Source organism: Phyllobates terribilis, unplaced genomic scaffold, assembly GCF_046119375.1.
Source record: "Phyllobates terribilis strain yellow unplaced genomic scaffold, ASM4611937v1 Scaffold_9__5_contigs__length_417890890, whole genome shotgun sequence".
NCBI classification, from domain to species: domain Eukaryota; kingdom Metazoa; phylum Chordata; class Amphibia; order Anura; family Dendrobatidae; genus Phyllobates; species Phyllobates terribilis.
The window spans coordinates 174044709-174066612 of record NW_027362769.1 but is presented as its reverse complement, the minus strand read 5'-3'; the positions used below and the strand labels follow the sequence as shown (position 1 = coordinate 174066612).

The window sequence follows — 21904 nt, the reverse complement described above, 5'->3', positions numbered from 1 at the left end:
GAAAATAAGAAACGTTATAATATATCTTAGAGTAATCCGCTTCTTTCTCCCCGTGGACTGATAAATTGATAACTCAATGCACTGGTAAACTCTGCAGTGAATATTGATTTTCTCATTACTGAAGTAGGAGATGACAGTTGGTGCTCAGAAAGTTCTATGGAGAATTTGCAGCAGAATGTCTGTATCAAACTAGCTGCACCCTCTCTGTATGTATCAGCCTCTAGCTCCTCCCTCTCTGTATGTATCTGCCTTTAGCTCCTCCCCCTCTGTCTGCCTCTAGCTCCTCCCTCTCTATATGTATCTGCCTCTAGCTCCTCCCTATCTGTATGTCTCTTTGCCTCTAGCTCCTCCCTCTCTTTCTGTGTCTGCCTCTAGCTCCGCCCTCCTCATAGAATCTTATGAGCACCAATGGTCACATCCTATCTCAGTAATGGGAAAGTCTATACTCAGTGAAGACAGATTTTAGATTTGGAATCTTTAGAATGGAGGCTCAGTCCAGGAGGAGAAAGAAGTGGGATTTTCTTACAAGATCTATTACAAAGTTACTTATTTTAATGCGTATTAATGATTATTATGAAATAAAACTTTATATGTCAGTTACTCTTTAAACAACCAGTATCAGCGCAAACACCCTTTGATAATGGCTCTTGAGCCTGTGACATCACTGTGCCGTACATGTCTGGGGCTTACACAGATGACTTATATATTATGTGTATATACAGTGGGAAAAATAAGTATCTGATACTCTGACGATTTTACAAGTTTTCCCACCTACAAAGAATGGAGAGATCTGTAACTTTTATCGTAGGTCACTTCATCTGTGAGAGACAGAATCTAATAATAAAATCCAGAAAATCACATTGTATGATTTTTACATAATTAATTTGCATTTTATTGCATGAAATAAGTATTTGATCACCGACCAACCAACAAGAATTCTGGATTTCACAGACCTGTTAGTTTTTCTTTAAGAAGTCCTCCTACTCTGCACTCATTACCTGTATTAATTGCACCTGTTTGAACTCGTTACCTGTATAAAAGACACCTGTCCACACACTCAATCACACTCCAACCTCTCCACCATGGCCAAGACCAAAGAGCTGTTTAAGGACACCAGGGACAAAATTGTAGACATGCACAAGGCTGGGATGGGCTGCAGGACAATAGGCAGCAGCTTGGTGAGAAGACAACAACTGTTGGCACAATTATTAGAAAATGGAAGAAACACAAGATGACTGTCAATCTTCCTCGGTCTGGGGGTCCAGGCAAGATCTCGCCTCGCAGGGTAAAGATGATTCTGGAAAAGGTCAGGAATCAGCCCAGAACTACACGGGAGGACCTGGTCAATGACGTGAAGAGAGCTGGGACCACAGTCTCAAACATTACGGTTAGTAACATACTACACTGTGATGGATTAAAATCCTGCAGGGCACGCAAGGTCCCCCTGCTCACGCCAGCACATGTCCAGGCCCGTTTGAAGTTCGTCAATGATCATCTGGATGATCCATAGGAGGCATGGGAGAAGGTCATGTGGTCAGATGAGATCAAAATATAAATTTTTTGTTTCAACTCCACTTACCGTATTTGGAGGAAGATGAAAGTGGAGTACAACCCCAAGAACACCATCTCAACCGTGAAGCATAGTGGAGGAAATATCATACTTTGCGGGTGCCTTTCTGCAAAGGTGACAGGACTGCACCGCATTGAAGGGAGGATGGATGGGGTCATGTATCGAGGGATTTTGGCCAACAACCTCCTTCCCTCAGTCACAGCATTGAAGATGGGTCGTGGCTGGGGCTTCCAGCATGACAATGACCTGAAACACACAGCCAGGGCAGCTAAGGAGTGGCTCCGTAAGAAGCATTTCAAGGTCCTGGAGTGTCCTAGCCAGTCTCCAGACCTGAACCCAATAGAAAATCTTTGGAGGGAGCTGAAACACAATGTTACCCAGTGACAGCCCAGAAACCTGAAAGATCAGGAGATCTTTATGGAGGAGGGGGCCAAAATCCCTGCTGCAGTGTGTGCAAACCTGGTCAAGAACTACAGGAAACGTCTGACCTCTGGAATTGTAACAAAGGTTTCTGGAAAAAATATTAAGTTCTGTTTTTCTATTGTATCAATTACTTATTTTATACAATAACATGCAAGTTAATTATGTAAAAATCATACAATTGGATTTTCTGGATTTTTTTTAGATTCTGTCTCTCACAGTTGAAGTGTACCTACGTGTCACGGGTGTCTCAGATGTGACAGACAGTCGCCCTGCAGTTGGTTGCAGAAGATCTCTTCGTTTGGCATTACAGACACCTTCCTAGCTGTTTTACTCTAGGACCCATCGGCTACTTCCTTCCTGCTAATTGACACCCTGGCCTGGGTGTTTAGTTTCACTTTGCAGCAGGGAGGTGCCGGTGATACTCACATGTTTCCTTGTGAATGCTTGGAGCTCTCAGAATACTATCTTCCTCTGTGGTGCTAGAAGGACGCTTGGAGTTATCTCTCTGAAGTCGGCTAAAGCTAAGCTACTTTCCCCCTTGTTTGTGCCCCTTGTTGTCTTTAGTTGTTAGTGGGGACTGACTAGTGCTCATCCCCCCTTCCCTATCCAGGGCCAAGCGCTAGGGAAATACAGGGTTTAGGTTCGCGTGCGGCGATTAGTGAGGAACCAATATAGGGACATTAGTGGAGACAGGGTGATATCAGATCAGCCTAGGAGGTGTCCACTCACCCCCCCCTTTCCCTAGAGTCTGGGCTCCCTTCCCCCCTTCCCTTTCTGTTGCACTTAGTCTTTCACACACCTTGCGTGACACTGCGATAAAAATTACAGATCTCTCCATTCTTTGTAGGTGGGAAAAATTGCAAAATCGGCAGTGTATCAAATACTTATTTTCCCCTCTGTATATACACATCCTGGCTGGTTCCCCTCTATAGATGACTCCCTGGGACGTGGAGCGGTCACGGTCTTGTTACTTTCGCCTCCTCTGTGCGCAGTCGTCCGGTTTCCACGCTGATCCTCATCCCAGTAATGAAATCCTCCATCATTTGTGTTCAGATCCTCTCTCTCCGGGATCAAATAATTTACAGACATTTTTATTTTCTCATCAATATTATTGCCGATCAATGAACTGCAAGTTGATTGGTTTGTTTGACACGAGGACAATGCGATTTTTGGCACGCACTTCTCCCAGGTCGGGGTCGGGCAGGACCTGGAACGTCTTTATTAACTACAGAGGGGAAAATAAACAACCATGAAGAATACCCATATCGTCTGTGTGGTATATAAAAATGACTGTCCTTTAACAAAAAGAGCGCCACACCTGTCCTTAGGTTGTGTCTGGTATTGCAGCCCAGCTTATGAGTGAGCAGCAATACCTTACACAACCTGGGCGCTGATTTTTGAAGAAAGCAGCCATGTTTAATCAGAAACAACAACCTTTAAAAGGGTTGTCATTAAATGCCCCTCAGGGCCATGGCAAACTTTCGGCACTCTTCAAATCCCTATGTAAAAGTGTGGGGTCAGCATTGACCATGACATCTAAGGGGGTTAGATTGACAAAGGACCCACTGGGGATTTCTCTAAAAGGGACTAAAAAACTGTAAAATATAATAAAAGAAAGTTTTATATATAAAAACAAACAAAAAAAAACCAAACAATTCTAACCATCCCACCGCTTTTCTCAATCCAGAAATTAAATAAATGAAAACTAAATAAACACATTTGTTAATGCGGAGTCTGTAAATGCCCAGTACACAAAAATATTACAGTAAGTAACCAATACAATAAATGATGTAAAAAAAAAAAAAAAAAAAGAAAAGCAAAAATAACCGTTTTTCAGTCACTGCACCTCTCCCTAAAAAAGGAATAAAGATGTCATGTGTATCTGTATATAGAATCACATGACTTTATTAATAGTGAAGTTGTGTCATAGACAAAACACAAAAAGCATAGAAAATAAAGCAGCTTTATTAAAACATTACGTACCAAAAACACAATGAAAAAAAAAATGCAATTAACCTAATTTGCAAGTTCAGAAACTCTGCAGAAAATCTGCAACAGCAAAAAGTCATCATGGGAACATAACTTTAAAAAATAAAAAATATATATATATACAGTTTGGCTGTAATCGTATAGGAACCTGGAGAATCATCTCACCAGAATGTTGTAAACACAAAACTATGGCAGATTTGCATTTTTTTCACCATTGTATCTCCCTTGGATTTTTTTCCTGATTTTTTTAATACATTGTACAGTAAAATGAACGGTGTCATTCACAACTACAATTCGCCCTGCGAAAAACGAGCTCTCGTACGACGACGATGTGAGTGCAAAAACAAAAAACATATGGATGTTGGAAGAAGGGAAGGAAAAAGCAAAAGTGCAAAAATGAAAATGGCCCAGTCATGAAGGGGTTAGAGGGGTATAACTTATCAATTATTAGCAGCAAATGCACAAATCTCTGGTGGTTTGCTACAATGTACAGTACAGACCAAAAGTTTGGACACACCTTCTCATTTAAAGATTTTTCTGTATTTTCACGTCTATGAAAATTGTACATTCACACTGAAGGCATCAAAACTATGAATTAACACATGTGGAATTATATACTTAACAAAAAAGTGTGAAACTACTGAAAATATGTCTTATATTCTAGGTTCTTCAAAGTAGCCACCTTTTGCTTTGATGACTGCTTTGCACACTCTTGGCATTCTCTTGATGAGCTTCAAGAGGTAGTCACCGGAAATGGTTTTCACTTCACAGGTGTGCCCTGTCAGGTTTAATAAGTGGGATTTCTTGCCTTATAAATGGGGTTGGGACCATCAGTTATGTTGTGCAGAAGTCTGGTGGATACACAGCTGATAGTCCTACTGAATAGACTGATAGGATTTGTATTATGGTAAGAAAAAAACAGCTAAGTAAAGAAAAACGAGTGGCCATCATTACTTTAAGAAATTAAGGTCAGTCAGTCCGAAAAAAATTGGGAAAACTTTGAAAGTGTCCCCAAGTGCAGTTGCAAAAACCATCAAGCGCTACAAAGAAACTGGCTCACATGAGGACCGCCCCGAGAAAGGAAGACCAAGAGTCACCTCTGCTTCTGAGGATAAGTTTATCCGAGTCACCAGCCCCAGAAATCGCAGGTTAACAGCAGCTCAGATTAGAGACCAGGTCAATGCCACACAGAGTTCTAGCAGCAGACACATCTCTACAACAACTGTTAAGAGGAGACTTTGTGCAGCAGGCCTTCATGGAAAAATAGCTGCTAGGAAACCACTGCTAAGGACAGGCAACAAGCAGAAGAGACTTGTTTGGGCTAAAGAACACAAGGAATGGACATTAGACCAGTGGAAATCTGTGCTTTGGTCTGATGAGTCCAAATTTGAGATCTTTGGTTCCAACCACCGTGTCTTTGTGCGACGCAGAAAAGGTGAAGGGATGGACTCTACATGCCTGGTTCCCACCGTGAAGCATGGAGGAGGAGGTGTGATGGTGTGGGGGTGCTTTGCTGGTGACACTGTTGGGGATTTATTCAAAATTGAAGGCATACTGAACCAGCATGGCTACCACAGCATCTTGCAGCGGCATGCTATTCCATCCGGTTTGCATTTAGTTGGACCATCATTTATTTTTCAACAGGACAATGACCCCAAACACACCTCCAGGCTGTGTAAGGGCTATTTGACCAAGCAGGAGAGTGATGGGGGGCTACGCCAGATGACCTGGCCTCCACAGTCACCAGACCTGAACCCAATCGAGATGGTTTGGGGTGAGCTGGACCGCAGAGTGAAGGCAAAAGGGCCAACAAGTGCTAAGCATCTCTGGGAACTCCTTCAAGATTGTTGGAAGACCATTTCTGGTGACTACCTCTTGAAGTTCATCAAGAGAATGCCAAGAGTGTGCAAAGCAGTCATCAAAGCAAAAGGTGGCTACTGTGAAGAACCTAGGATATAAGACATATTTTCAGTTGTTTCACACTTTTTTGTTAAGTATATAATTCCACATGTGTTAATTCATAGTTTTGATGCCTTCAGTGTGAATGTACAATTTTCATAGTCATGAAAATACAGAAAAATCTTTAAATGAGAAGGTGTGTCCAAACTTTTGGTCTATACTGTATCAGTGTTTGACTCACAGCATTGCATGCACCAGATACAATTGTATCTACTGCTCAGCGACTAGATATCTAAGGCTACCTTACCATGATCAGCTTTTGGTGAGTTTTTAATGTTGCAGATTTTCAGCCCAATTTCTGCACCCATTAAGTGAAACTATTTATTTGCATTTTTTTTGAAAATACACACAGTAAAAACTCACCAATAACTCATTATGGGAACTTAGCCTAAGGCTATGTCCACAAACGTGTTTTTTTCTGCTGCAAATCTGCTGACAACTTTTCTCTGGCAGGAAAACAGCTGCGTCAAAAAAAAGCAGGTTTTGCAGCTTTTTTTAAGCATTTTTTTCACTGTCCTTCTGTCTCTATTTAGGCATGTACATAAAGTTCTGTGAAAAAAAAAAAAATCCCATTCTATTTTGCCATCAAATACACAGCAAAAAAAGCAGGTGCGTTTTTTGCTGCGTTTTTAGTGCGTATTTGCAGCGTTTTTCTCACCACCCATTACTTCCTATGGGTGAAAAAACGCTGCAAAAACGCTGAAAGAAGTCACAGTCTCTATTTTCCAAATACGCAAGTAAGGCAGAAAATATGCAGCACACAAAAAGCAACGTGTGTGAACAGAGAATTCTGGTTTCTCATAGACTTTGCTGGTACTGCTAGACGCAGTTGAAAATTTGCAGAAAAATCTGCTGCAAAATACGCAGCAAAACACAACGTGTGTGAATATAGCCTTAGGGTTTACTGCCTCTGAATGGAAATAGGGGCGTCCGCATTCACTGACAGCAAACATGTATCTTGATGATGTCAAGATATTAAAAAAAAGTTAAATAATTTATAAAAATATATATGGTTTTAAGATCTCACCTGAGAAAGTGCCAGGTGCATTTCCAGCTCAGCTACCCGACGGCCTAAACATCCTCTCACCCCATAACCAAAGGGTATGGAGCTGAAGGGGTGATGCTTTACACCCTCGCTCCGCAGCCACCTCCGGGGGAGAAACGTGTCCGGTTCAGGAAAGCTTTCCTCGTCTCTGGAGAGCACATAGTGACACAGGATGAACTGAGTCTGCAATGGAGAAGAACATGATGATGCATTTCTTCCGTGCTGCTTTATAAAGTCGGCGTTCACCTGTTATTTTGTTTTAAATTTTGATGGTGATTTTTTACAAAACTCACATTTTTGGGGATTATGTAGCCGTCTAGAATGATTTCTTCGTCCAATCTTATTCTGCCATTCTCCGGAACCACAGGATACAACCTGCAGTTAAAAAAAAATCAATAAATTAAAAATATATCAATGTTTTTAATGGGTCACGATCGAGACATTTTTTTTTTAACACTTTTGCTTTTTTTCGTTGTTGTTGTTTTTTTCTCCTCTTCTTCCAAGAGCCATAACTTTTTATTTTTTTCCATCTACATGACCTCAGAAGGGCTTGGTTTTTTTTTTTTTTTTTTACAGAACAAGTAGTTTTGAATGACACCATTCACTTTACCATATAATGTCCTGGAAAATAGGAAATAATTCCAAATGTAGTGAAATAGTAAAATAAAAAAAAACACAATTCCACCATTGTTTTTGGTGTTTCATTTTATGGTGTTCATTGTGTGATACAAGAATGACCCGGTGACGTGATTCTTCTTGTGTAGATTTTAGGTTTTTGATTTTTGTTGTTAACAACTTGTTTAAAAAAAAAAAAAGTTTGTTTTTGTCACCATTTTCCGAGACCGGAAACTTTATTATACTTCCGCCAATGGAGCTGTATGAGGACTTGTTTTTGCACGGTGAGATGATATTATAATTGACACTATTTTGGGGAATATATAACACTTCGTTCCCTTTTTATTGTATTTTAGCGGCGACCATATGGGTTAAATTATTTTGATAGATCTGATTTTTACTGACGCAGCGATGCTGAATATGTTTTTTTTTTCAATCTGTAGATTTTTGGATGGGAGAACGGGGATGATTTGATCTTTTATATTTTTTTCTTAGATTTATAGAAATATATATTTTTTTGCTTTCATCTGACTTTTAGTTCTTCTAGGGCACTTGATGCTGTGACTGTTTCATTGCTTGTTCCATACGCTGTAATACTTTAGTATTTCAACACATGGTACAAATAATGATGTACCTATGAAGCCCTGCCTGCTTCTATTAGAGGCACGTGCCATCTGTGTACTACAGCCGGCTCCTGCCCTGTATAATGCCTATGACATACATATATATATCATGGAGTGGGAAAGGGTTAAAGGTGTTGTCCAGTATCGGACTTCTCCATGGGTTGAGTCTCGTATTCCAGCCGGGCTCTACTCAAGCAGCTGCAATACCGCACGCTACCTGTGGACAGGAGTGGCGCCGTTTTCTTAAGAAAGCAGCTATAACTTTCTAATCCTGTGCGTCCCCTCTAAATTACACTATGATTTAATTAGTGTACTCACCGCAGGGTTTCCTTGACAACTGCCTTTAGCAGGGGCATTTTGGAAATATCAGAAGTACTTGGAATATGATCAGGGATAACGCTGATCACCTCCTCATACAGGGACTGCTGAATTTCTGGGTTTCTTGCCAATTGATATAAGACCCAGGTGAGGGTATTAGAAGTCTGGAGAAAGGGAAGAAATCAGGTGGCGTTAGTGTTGCTCACAGCCGGGGGGCGCTATAGCAATCTGGACTCAGAGGTGCAGAGATAGCAGTAGTATCCAGGTCATGGCACCACATAAGAAGACATCAGCATTATAAACGGCACATGGCAGGGGTGACATTTGTTACAAATTTTGCATTAGGGGCCCCGGAGCTTGAATTTAAGCCTCTTCCCATAATTACTACCAGATATTACTCACTGTATCCACGCCAGCCTGCAGCATCTCCGGAAAAGCCCCATAGACCTCATTCACATTCAGATTTCCATTGGTGAGCAGGTGAGTGAGATAAGCACCGCCCAGGTCGTCACCGCGCCGCAAACGCCTTTCAATGTCCTTTATTTTATTATTTATTAAATTTGTCCCTAAAAAAAATCCAGAAATATATATAAATTTTAGTACCAATTAAAAAAAAAATGATGTTAACTAACATTTTGGAGACATTTGTTAAAAATAGTTTCCATTTTTTATTATTTATATTTAAATCGTTCTTATTAGTTATAAATATTATTTATATATATTTTTTTAATCAGCTGCAATACCCTCTCACATACTGGGGAGTTTTATGTTATTTTCCAGAGTCACATGACTCAATGTCACTTACCGTAATTAAATATTATATCCCAGGACTCCAGAAATCGTCCCCAGTATGGCGTCCAGTCCCTGGTCCACCTCGGGAGCCGATCGATCACGCTCTGACTCTCCAGCATTATGCCGATAGAATTGATAAACTTCTGGGTTTCCTCTGGAATCTCTTTTTGCAAACACCCGATACGAGTCTCAAAAATCACAGAACAAATACCTGGACGAATACAAAGTATCAAGTCAAAAATCATTGAAATGAATGGGAAAAGTTTTGGGATTTTTTAATAAGTTTTGCTTGCTAAGCTCCTTCTGTCCTGTAGACTTTAGTGGAGAGGACAATATTCAAGTACACACGTGGTCAAAATTGTTGGTACCCCTCGTTTAATGAAAGAAAAACCCACAATGGTCACAGAAATAACTTGAATCTGACAAAAGTAATAATAAATTAAAAATCTATGAAAATGAACAAATGAAAGTCAGACATTGCTTTTCTGCTTCCACAGAATAAAAAAAAAAAATAAACTCATGAAATAGGCCTGGACAGAAATGATGGTACCCCTGAAAATAATGTGACAAAAGGGACATGTTAAATCAAGTTGTGTCCACTAATTAGCATCACAGGTGTCTACAATCTTGTAATCAGCCGGTGGGCCTGTATATAGGGCTACAGATACTCACTGTGCTGTTTGGGGACATGGTGTGTACCACACTCAACATGGCCCAGAGGAAGCAAAGGGAAGAGTTGTCTCAGGAGATTAGAAAGAAAATTATAGACAAGCATGTTAAAGGTAAAGGTTATAAGACCATCCCCAAGCAGCTTGATGTTCCTGTGACTACAGTTGCACATATTAAGATTCATGGGACTATAGCCAACCTCCCTGGACGTGACCGCAGGAGGAAAATTGATGACAAATCAAAAAGACGGATAATACGAATGGTAGCAAAAGAGCCCAGGATAACTTCTAAAGAGATTAAAGGTGAACTTCAAGCTCAAGGAACATCAGTGTCAGATCGCACCATCCGTCGTTGTTTGATCCAAAGTAGACTTTATGGGAGACGACCAAGGAGAACACCATTGTTGAAAAAAAAATTATAAAAAAGCCAGACCGGAATTTGCCAAACGACATGTTGACAAGCCACAAAGCTTCTGGGAGAATGTCCTATGGACAGATGAGACAAAAATTGAAGTTTTTGGCAAGGCACATCAGCTCTATGTTCATAGATGGAAAAATGAAGCATATCAAGAAAAGAACACTGTCCCTACTGTGAAACATGGTGGAGGCTCTGTTATGTTCTGAGGCTGCTTTGCTGCATTTGGCACAGGGTGTCTTGAATCTGTGCAGGGTACAATGAGATCTCAAGACTATCAAGGGATTCTAGAGAGAAATGTGCTGCCCAGTGTCAGAAAGCTTGGTCACAGTCGCAGGTCATGGGTCTTGCAACAGGATAATGACCCAAAACACACAGCTAAAAACACCCAAGAATGGCTAAGAGGAAAACATTGGACTATTCTGAAGTGGCTTCTATGAGCCCTGACCTAAATCCTATTGAGCATCTTTGGAAAGAGCTGAAACATGGCGTCTGGAAAAGGCAACCTTCAACCACGAGACAACTGGAGCAATTTGCTCATGAGGAGTCTCCAAAATACCTGTGGAGAGGCGCAGAAGTCTCATTGACAGTTACAGGAATCGTGTGATTGCAGTGATTGTCTAAAAAGGTTCAACAAAATATTAAGTTAAAAAGAAGAACCATCATTTCTGTCCAGGCCGATTTCATGAGGTTAATTTTTTTTTTAAATTCTGTGGAAGCAGAAAAGCAATGTCTGACTTTCATTTGTTCATTTTCATGGATTTTTAATTTATTATTACTTTTGTCAGATTCAAGTTATTTCTGTGACCATTGTGGGTTTTTCTTTCATTAAACGAGGGGTGCCAACAATTTTGACCACGTGTGTATATGGAGAATGCTGCGACTAGAAATCCAAATCCCCTTTTTCCCCCAGGTGAGGGTCCTGTGGATAAGCCATAAATCTGACGAGATGACGCTCCGCACTTACTTTCAAAAGCAAATTTATACATCAAGCCGGCAACGTTTTGCACTGTGTGCCCCGATGGGCTCTTCGCTCTCAGCTCCTGGATCTTGTTGATCAGATCGGGGATAATCTCGTTCAGGGGGTCCGCATAGTGAGCTGCCTCGGTGGGTTTTATCATCTTCTGGTTCAGTTCTGAGCGCAGCGTTTGCCATCGATGCCCCTCTCTATAGGTAACGAAAAATTCAGTAGAGACATTACCATGACCAAAGCCAACATACTGGCAAGCACCCACTTACCAAGGGCAGGAAGGGCCATGAGCCAGATGATAGGGATGATAGGGCAGCAGGGTTATGACTATAGAGAGGGCAGAGGTTGTAGTCCTGGGGCCATATGATCAGACCAATACTACTAAAATTAGTTCGGGGCCCTATAGGAGACTTTGCATTGGGGCCCAAGAGCTTCTGGTTGCGCCATTGCAGGGCAGCATGGCCCAATATGTGCCGGACACCCGTCCTTCCTCACCCTCTCTATACCAGAGAGGGGCTTTATGCAGGGGCTAGGCTTTATGCTAATTAGCCTTTTAGAATTTTAACCTGCAGGATTATCTTTCAAGGCAAAAGTCCAAAAGATGATTTAAATCTAAAGACAAAAATAGCGTAACGTGAAGTTTATGGACCCCAATGCAACATCTGTAGCAGGGCCCCCAACTATCATATGTCTTTAGTAGTACTGGTATTCTCATATGGGACATAGAGCCCCCTAGAGTCCAGGTGCAACTACAAACCCTGCACCCACTATAGTTACGCCCCTGGATGCCCCCTTATTGACAGCATCATTTTAAGGAGAATCCCTCGACCCCTCCGCCGCTCATACTCACTCGGTCAGTGGTCCGTAGGAATGTCCCCTGAGGTTCCGGTGTTCCTTCCACAGGTTCATGTGAGCCCTCATTGGATACTTTCCTTCCTGTTTTAATAGGGCCTCCAGGAGATGGGGGCCGGTGATATTAACCATATGCTGGTCTCCAATGCGAGATACCCACATGGGTCCATACTTCTTTTTTTGCTTTCTCTTAAAAAAAAATAATTAAAGTCACATATTAGATCCCGGAGGAACACGGCACTTGTCATAAGCTGGAAAAATAGGGTGACTAGGATATAAGTCATTGGTTACAGACAGAACCTGAGCGGTACAGAATGGCACTCACGTTTTGGACAGGTGCAATGGAGAGAGGTCAGTGTGTGGTCCGCCCTACACAACACCACGGGAGATATGGATGTGGACGAGTGAGTGAGCGCCAAGATATCTCACCCCAACCTTGTCTAACTGCACCCAAAAAAAGTAGATTAAAAAATGTAACTTTTATATGAAACCTCTTTATTGCAGGGTGAACATCCACAACATCTCAGCCCAGCCTAAGATCTAACACATGATCCTGGTCAAAGAGCATCTCAGGCCTCAGATCACCCGGGTACAGCCATAAATACCGCACACTCGTGCACAAAAGCCCTGGCCGGCTGCCATCCAATGCTGATATGAATGATGGGAGGCAGAACGATAATTCACCATTCACATTCTCTATTCTCTGCTAATTTATAGGATACTTAATCTTTGTAATGCTCAAAGTTCTGTTATTTCTCTTACAGAGCTCCAAATCCTCTGCTTGAAGGGGTTATCCCACCATGACATATATCACATCCACGGTACAGGTCATAAGCACATGAAACATTTTTGCCATTTACTGCTAATTAAAAATTATCCAGTGAACAATTATGACATTTACTTACATATTATGCTGCCACCTAGTGTTCAAGGTGTATAGCAATGAGTACGTCCACCAGAACCGGACACAGACAGACGGGGCCCCTGGGCAAGAACAGTAAATGGGCCCTTGCAGTCCATAACTCATCATAATGCACAATTCCACCTGCTGTGGAGCTGGATGAGGCCCCCTGACTTCTTGAGCCCCTGTGCGGCTGCATGTCCACCCCTGATGTCCACCTAATATGGTGGAGGGCTGGTCACACATGCTCAGTCACAGCCAAGAGAAATGGCTAGCTAGTGAAGACGCCATATCTATTGGCAGCCTACCCACAAGCAGGAGGAGCAGTCGGCTCATTAGGAGGACGGTCTCATTGATATACACAGGTAGCACCATAGTATATAAGTAAATGTCAGAACTCTCCACTGAATCGTTAATATAACACAAAGTAAATTGCAAATATTATTCCCTTTTTTATGATCTATAAAAATAGTTTATTTTTATGAATTAGCAAAATGCAAAGTGAATGAAAAGAAGAGAACTGTAAATTCCATCTATACTGTATCTGGTGACTGCTCATCGCCTCCATCATCAGTATCTGGTCACCGCCCATTACCTCCATCATCAGTATCTTGTGACTGCCCTTCGCCTCCATCATTAGTATCTGGTGACCGTCCGTCACCTCCATCTGGTGACTGCCCTTCGCCTCCATCATCAGTATCTGGTGACCGCCCGTCACCTCCATCATCAGTATCTGGTGACCGCCCGTCACGTCACCTCCGTCATCAGTTTCTGGTGATCGCCTGTCACCTCCATCATCAGTATCTGGTGACCACCCTTCACCTCCATCATCAGTATCTGGTGATCGCCTGTCACCTCCATCATCAGTATCTTGTGACTGCCCTTCGCCTCCATCATTAGTATCTGGTGACCGCCCATCACCTCCATCTGGTGACTGCCCTTCGCCTCCATCATCAGTATCTGGTGACCGCCCGTCACCTCCATCATCAGTATCTGGTGACCGCCCGTCACGTCACCTCTGTCATCAGTATCTGGTGATCGCCTGTCACCTCCATCATCAGTATCTGGTGACCACCCTTCACCTCCATCATCAGTATCTGGTGATCGCCTGTCACCTCCATCATCAGTATCTGGTGACCGCCCGTCACCTCCATCATCAGTATCTGGTGACCACCCTTCACCTCCATCATCAGTATCTGGTGACCGCCCGTCACCTCCATCATCAGTATCTGGTGATCGCCTGTCACCTTCAACATCAGTATCTGGTGACCGCCCGTCACCTCCATCATCAGTATCTGGTGATCGCCTGTCACCTCCATCATCAGTATCTGGTGACCGCCCGTCACCTCCATCATCAGTATCTGGTGACCACCCGTCGCCTCCATCATCAGTATCTGGTGACCGCCCGTCACCTCCATCATCAGTATCTGGTGATCGCCTGTCACCTTCAACATCAGTATCTGGTGACCGCCCGTCACCTCCATCATCAGTATCTGGTGATCGCCTGTCACCTCCATCATCAGTATCTGGTGACCACCCTTCACCTCCATCATCAGTATCTGCTGACCGCCCATTGCCTCCATCATCAGTATCTGGTGACCACCCTTCACCTCCATCATCAGTATCTGCTGACCGCCCATTGCCTCCATCATCAGTATCTGGTGGCCGCCCGTCGCCTCCATCATCAGTATCTGGTGACCGCCCGTCACCTCCATCATCAGTATCTGGTGACCGCCCGTCGCCTCCATCATGTCTTCTCGTCACTTGTACACAGATTTTGAAGGATCTTGGCAGGAGATTGTACCAAACATCTTGGAGACCTGACCCCAGACATAACACTTCTATTTTTGAAACCATTCTGACATTGCAGCAGGTTTTCCATAGTTTGCACAGCGCTGTGTGTAATCCTGGGAGAACCCCTTTATGTTTACACTGTGCATCCTATGTGGCATCTTGTCAGCCGTCTTACTATGAGCACAGGCTGGATCATCAATGATGATTTGCAATCTTGTGATCGTCCCATCACAGACCCCTCGGATATTGGACGGGGTCCTGAGTGTGAACCTCTGCATCATGTCGCTCTCATTCTGGGAAGGACATTTTGCACCACATGAGATATGGGAAGGAGATGACGTGAGACGTGAGCCAGACGTCACACCATCCACATGGCTGCTTCTCATTCGGTTTTTGGAATTGTTCTGTATTGGCCCCCGGTAAATAGCAGGATAGTTTATCTCTGGTGGAATTTTTCTGCTGTTTCTGAACGTTACGGATCAGAATATTATATACTTTCCATATGAAGGTATTTTCTGATGTTGCATTATCGGTCTGTACCGACCTTTCTACCCTTTATAGATTGCCGTGCTCTGTGCCAGCTCTGTGTTGATCTTGTGCTTAGCAGTGCCAACCTGTCCCGTCAGGTTAATGAAATAAACAATAGCTAAACAACCCTCCATACAGAACACCTTGTCCAGAGAGACTCCGGTATGAACACTGAATGGCCACTTCACTAGAGACCCCCGTCTAGTAGCACATTGGACCTCCTTCTGCCTTCAGACCTGCAGCGATTCATCGAATCATAGATTCCACTAGGTGACAAGACTGTTCTAAAGGAACATTGGCCCAGGTACAATCTGACATGTTAATGGGACATCTGCATTGTATTTCACTGCAGTTTTCTTGACTTTGCACCGTCTGTTCATCAGAACAATTCTTCACATCCTCCTCTGACCCCTTTCATCGGAACAATTCTTCACATCCTTCTCTGATCCTTTCATCAGAGCAATTAATCACACCCTCCTGTAACCCCTCTCATCAGAATAATTCTTGATATCCTCTTCTGATCCTTTTATCTGAATGATTCTTCATATCCTCCTCTGACCACTTTTATCAGAACAAGTCTTCACATCCTCCTCTGACCCCTTTTATCAGAACAATGCTTTACAATCTCCTTTGATCAATTCATAAATATGATTCTTCACATCGTCTTCTGACCCCTTTCATAAGAACAATTCTTCACATCCTCCTCCGATCCCTTTCTTCATTCACTTGCCTACATCTCCTCTCACTGGATGTTCTTCCTTGATCACATCATTCTTGGTAGGTTCTCCATAATGCGGCACCAGAAAACCCCATATGTTTGGAGGTTCATGAGACACCGTCACTAGCCCCATGACAGATCTTGATTGAAATCATCACACGGATTTTATGCTGCAGCCTGAGGTCACGGCTTAATTTCCGTAAAGTGAAAAGTGAAAGTAGCAAGTCAGTGTATCTTACAGATGAAAATAATGGAGATGGTTAAAAAAGTGCAAAGAGGATCCGTGGGTACAACCCAAAATCTAAAAAGAGCAGAGACATTCCGCTGTGTCCTGTAATTATATATGAAGGCATCGAAAAGTATGTCTACAAATAAGACACTGGCGCTTCTCTTACCATAAAAATGGAGATATATGAAAACTACTGCGCTGAGGCCGATGGAAAAAACGCCAGGAAAAAGTAGATTAGAAGCAGAGAATAGTGCGAAAGTGTGGACATACAGTGGTTGCCAAGAGTATTGGCACCCCTGCAATTCTGTCAGATAATACTCAGTTTCTTCCTGAAAATGATTGCAATCACAAATTCTTTGGTCTTATTCTCTTCATTTAATTTGCTTGCAAGGAAAAAACACAAAAGAGAATGAAGCAAAAATCAAATTATTGATCATTTCACACAAAACTCCAAAAATGGGCCAGACAAAAGTATTGGCACCCTCAGCCTAATACTTGGTTGCACAACCTTTAGCCAAAATAACTGCGAACAACCGCTTCCGGTAACCATCAATGAATTTCTTACAATGCTCTGCTGGAATTGTAGACCATTCTTCTTTGGCAAACTGCTCCAGATCCCTGATATTTGAAGGGTGCCTTCTCCAAACTGCCATTTTGAGATCTCTCCACAGGTGTTCTCTGGGATTCAGGTCTGGACTCATTGCTGGCCACCTTAGAAGTCTCCAGTGCTTTCTCTCAAACCATTTTATAGTGCTTTTGGAAGTGTGGTTTGGGTCATTGTCCTGCTGGAAGACCCATGACCTCTGAGGGAGACCCAGCTTTCTCACACTGGGCCCTACATTATGCTGCAAAATTTGTTGGTAGTCTTCAGACTTCATAATGCCATGCACACGGTCAAGCAGTCCAGTGCCAGAGGCAGCAAAGCAACCCCAAAACATCAGGGAACCTCCGCCATGTTTGACTGTAGGGACCGTGTTCTTTTCTTTGAATGCCTCTTTTTTTTTCCTGTACACTCTATGTTGATGCTTTTTCCCAAAAAGCTCTACTTTTGTCTCATCTGACCAGAGAACATTCTTCCAAAACGTTTTAGACTTTCTCAGGTAAGTTTTGGCAAACTCCAGCCAGGCTTTTTTATGTCTCGGGGTAAGAAGTGGGGTCTTCCTGGGTATCCTACCATACAGTCCCTTTTCATTCAGACGCAGACGGATAGTACGGGTTGACAATGTTGTACCCTCGGACTGCAGGGCAGCTTGAACTTGTTTGGATGTTAGTCGAGGTTCTTTATCCACCATCTGCACAATCTTGCGTTGAAATCTCTCGTCAATTTTTCTTTTCCGTCCACATCTAAGGAAGTTAGCCACAGTGCCATGGGCTTTACACTTCTTGATGACACTGTGCGCGGAAGACACAGGAACATTCAGGTCTTTGGAGATGGACTTGTAGCCTTGAGATTGCTCATGCTTCCTCACAATTTGGTTTCTCAAGTCCTCAGACAGTTCTTTGGTCTTCTTTCTTTTCTCCATGCTCATTGTGGTACACACAAGGACACAGGACAGAGGTTGAGTCAACTTTAATCCATGTTAACTGGCTGCAAGTGTGATTTAGTTATTGCCAACACCTGTTAGGTGCCACAGCTAAGTTACAGGTGCTGTTAATTACACGAATTACAGAAGCATCACATGATTTTTCAAACAGTGCCAATACTTTTGTCCACCCCCTTTTTTAGGTTTGGTGTGGAATTATATCCAATTTGGCTTTAGGACAATTCTTTTTGTGTTTTTTCATTAAAGACAAATTAAATGAAGATAATAATACCAAAGAATTTGTGATTGCAATCATTTTCAGGAAGAAACTGAGTATTATCTGACAGAATTGCAGGGGTGCCAATACTTTTGGCCACCACTGTAGGTATGTGTTAGCAGAATCTCGCCTTCACGTGGGATCTGTTCACACTGCAGTTGCTACAGGCTCGATTTCAAAAAAGGCCGCAGTAAAAATGTGACTTACGTCATGCTGGGCATAAAAGATGTAACCTCCGTAATTACAGAGATATAATTCCCTAGTGACCTGGACTGAAGGCTGATCTAGATTAATGTTGTATCACAGAGAAATGGAGAATGAATCCATGATAGATAAAAAACAAACACACTGAGAATTAAAATAGTGACGACTGGCTACGTGTCAAGACCATTGCTGTATTACAGAGAAAAAAAAGGGAGGGAGGGGTAACTAATTACAGAATATAAAATACAATTATATCACAATGACCACGCTGGTATTGCACGCGGAGTACTGTGCAGTGATATAAAGACATAAAGTCACAATTTTGTTTTCAGAATTTTCAAAACAAACACTACAAAATCATCATAAATAAACGCTGTGCTAATTTGGTCAAAATCGACGTCGGTTCTTTGACTACTCCGGCACACGGGTGACGTCACACACCAGCTCCACGTGCCGACCGGAGCGCTCTACACATCAGCGAGCGACAGACGGAGGACGCTCCCGCAACTCAGCGCGACCAAGTAACGTTCAGTCCGACAGTCATCCATGGACCTCTCTCCTGTATGATCCTCGAAGTGTTGTAACCCCGTATTGATCTACTGGAGGCCGGGATATCATTGCCGCACTCCATGTGTTTATAGCAGGACCTTACAGTGGGTGCGGAAAGTATTCAGACCCCTTTAAATTTTTCACTCTTTGTTTCATTGCAGCCATTTGGTAAATTCCAAAAAGTTATTTTTTTTTTCTCATTAAAGTCCACTCTGCACCCCATCAGCATTGTCCTACATTAATGCACAATTATACCCGACGTCTTCTGCCTTCAGTCCAGCGCACATTTGTCACTGGAGGATACATCTGGGATAGGACGGAAGTCACATTTTTACTGCAGACTTTTTTGAAATACAGACTGTAGCAATTGCAGTGTGAACAGATCCCACATGAAGGCGAGATTCTGTTGACACATATCTCTGTCCACACTATTTTTTTGGCACTCGCACTTTTCTCTGTCCAAAATCTACTTTTTCCTGGCATAAATAAGTTATTTTTGGCAGAGGCAACTGAAAAAAGGAGCTGCCAGAAGTGTTGAACAACATAATACAGTGTCAGAGTAAGAGCCACAAGTGGAGAACCTACCGCTCCTCAAAACTGTAGAGACCCTCAGTGCTGCACATAAAGTAAACTAAGTAAAGAAAGGGCGCGGAATAGTGAGTGCTGCTCTGAAGTATAATACAGAAGGTAACACAGGATCAGTAATGTAATGTATGTGCACAGTGACTGCACCAGCAGAATAGTGAGTGCAGCTCTGGAGTATAATACAGAAGGTAACACAGGATCAGTAATGTAATGTATGTACATAGTGACTGCACCAGCAGAATAGAGAGTGCAGCTCTGGAGTATAATACAGGATGTTACTCAGGATCAGTACAGGATCAGTAATGTAATGTATGTGCACAGTGACTGCACCAGCAGAATAGTGAGTGCAGCTCTGGAGTATAATACAGGATGTTACTCAGGATCAGTACAGGATCAGTAATGTAATGTATGTACACAGTGACTGCACCAGCAGAATAGTGAGTGCAGCTCTGGAGTATAATACAGGATGTAACTCAGGATCAGTAATGTAATGTATGTGCACAGTGACTGCACCAGCAGAATAGTGAGTGCAGCTCTGGAGTATAATACAGGATGTAACTCCGGATCAGTAATGTAATGTATGACACAGTGACTGCACCAACAGAATAGTGAGTGCAGCTCTGGAGTATAATACAGGAGGTAACTCAGGATCAGTAATGTAATGTATGTACACAGTGACTGCACCAGCAGAATAGTGAGTGCAGCTCTGGAGTATAATACAGGATGTAACTCAGGATCAGTAATGTATGTACACAGTGACTGCACCAGCAGAATAGTGAGTGCAGCTCTGGAGTATAATACAGGAGGTAACTTAGGATCACTACAGGATAAATATTGTAATGTATGTACACAGTGAATGCAGCTCTGGAGTATAATACAGGATGTAACTCAGGATCAGTAATGTAATGTATGTACACAGTGACTGCACTACCAGAATAGTGAGTGCAGCTCTGGAGGATAATACAGGATGTAACTCAGGATCAGTAATGTAATGTATGTACACAGTGACTGCACCAGCAGAATATTGAGTGCAGCTCTGGAGTATAATACAGGAGGTAACTCAGGATCAGTAATGTAATGTATGTACACAGTGACTCCACCAGCAGAATAGTGAGTGCAGCTCTGGAGTATAATACAGGATGTAACTCAGGATCAGTAATGTAATGTATGTACACAGTGACTCCACCAGCAGAATAGTGGTGAGTGCAGCTCTGCAGTATAATACATGATGAAGATTTATATAAATAAATAATAATAATTAAAAAGTTAAACTGTAATAAAATGATCAAATGTAAAATTACTGTATATCTGTATATGAATTCTCAAATTTATCATAATGAAAATATTTTCACAGACTAATAATAATGTGATTTGGTAAAATCTGGATACTTGCAGCCATCGCACATTCCCTCTTAATACGAAGCAGTAACTTAATCTCCGTGCACTAATCTTTCCATGGTTGTCATGTTTTCCTTTGACGCTGTTCACACAGAGGGAACAATGATTGTGGTGTGTAACGTTCTCTTACCTCCAGTTCATGCATATAGGGGATGTACCCCCGCAGTATCATCCAGTACAGTGATTCCATTTGGGAGGGGCCGGGTAGGTCGTTAATAGTTTTGAGTCTTTTCCCATGATCAGTCTGCACTTGTGAGACCCCCAGAGACGCCTTACAGGTGTCTGTAGGGAGTCTGCATGTGGTTCTCAGTATGGAGCGGGCCCCCCTCCCAACATAGGCTGCAATCATCTTACAGGACTGATTGTTTCCTCTCTACACCCACATATTAATACCAAACAACCTGCCTCCTGAGTCCACCCCTGGGCTCACTATTATAAGGAGCGTTGTGTAACTCTTAACCCTTCCTATTACAAGTCCAGGGAAGAGGAAAGTTTCAGGAAAAGTTTGTCGAGAAGCAATGTGGCTGCCATTACATGTCCGATAGGGATGGTTGTCACCCAGCTTTTCTCATGGAGCAACCGTCCACCACAGCTATCATGGAGGTAGTCACCCAGCTTTCTTACAGCAAAGTCAGACGAGGAATTCACATTATTAAAAACTTTCCAAACTTGTGTGACTCCAGCCCAGAATGATTAACAGGAGTTCCTTCCCCCAATCCCTATGTTAAGTAATTTTCCAACATATAAAAAACGCTGATTTTTTTTCAGCTGCATTTTTTTGTAGGTGTCCGCACCAAAATACGCAGTAGCAGTCTGCTATGAATATTGCATTTTTGCAGCTTATTTTATGCATGTTCCCCTTTTTTGGTGCAAATTCGATGCAGCAGATTTTAAATGTAGAAACACTGGAATTCTTCGCTTAAAAACACAACTGCATTTTTTTGTGTGTACTTTTTTCA

General features: G+C 42.4%; 1 protein-coding gene across 3 annotated transcripts; it reads right to left on the bottom strand.

Annotated features, from left to right (window-relative positions):
• Window positions 1-99: 99 nt before the first annotated feature.
• Window positions 100-21533, bottom strand: LOC141161898 (sterol 26-hydroxylase, mitochondrial-like). Of its 3 annotated transcripts, none has more exons than XM_073647394.1 (9): window positions 21076-21533; window positions 12238-12428; window positions 11385-11584; window positions 9348-9545; window positions 8945-9108; window positions 8543-8706; window positions 7280-7361; window positions 6969-7169; window positions 100-3218 (listed from the first exon to the last, which is right to left on the bottom strand). In XM_073647394.1, the coding sequence occupies exons 1-9, from the start codon at window positions 21292-21294 to the stop codon at window positions 3102-3104; spliced, it is 1536 nt and encodes a 511-aa protein (XP_073503495.1). In that variant the 5' UTR covers window positions 21295-21533; the 3' UTR covers window positions 100-3101. The 3 variants fall into 3 exon arrangements, with proteins under 3 accessions (XP_073503495.1, XP_073503496.1, XP_073503497.1); XM_073647395.1 differs by lacking the exon at window positions 21076-21533 and adding an exon at window positions 20941-21067; XM_073647396.1 differs by lacking the exon at window positions 21076-21533 and adding an exon at window positions 12565-12777.
• Between the last annotated feature and the right edge of the window lie 371 nt (window positions 21534-21904).

Excerpts from the sequence above, each read along its gene's own strand:
- LOC141161898 (XM_073647394.1), bottom strand. The coding sequence starts at position 21,294 with ATGATTGCAGCCTATGTTGGGAGGGGGGCCCGCTCCATACTGAGAACC. Across the intron at positions 11,585-12,237 it reads TCCTACGGACCACTGACCGA|AGAGGGGCATCGATGGCAAA; the intron begins GTGAGTATGAGC and ends CGTTACCTATAG. Across the intron at positions 9,109-9,347 it reads GGATATAATATTTAATTACG|GGACAAATTTAATAAATAAT; the intron begins GTAAGTGACATT and ends GATTTTTTTTAG.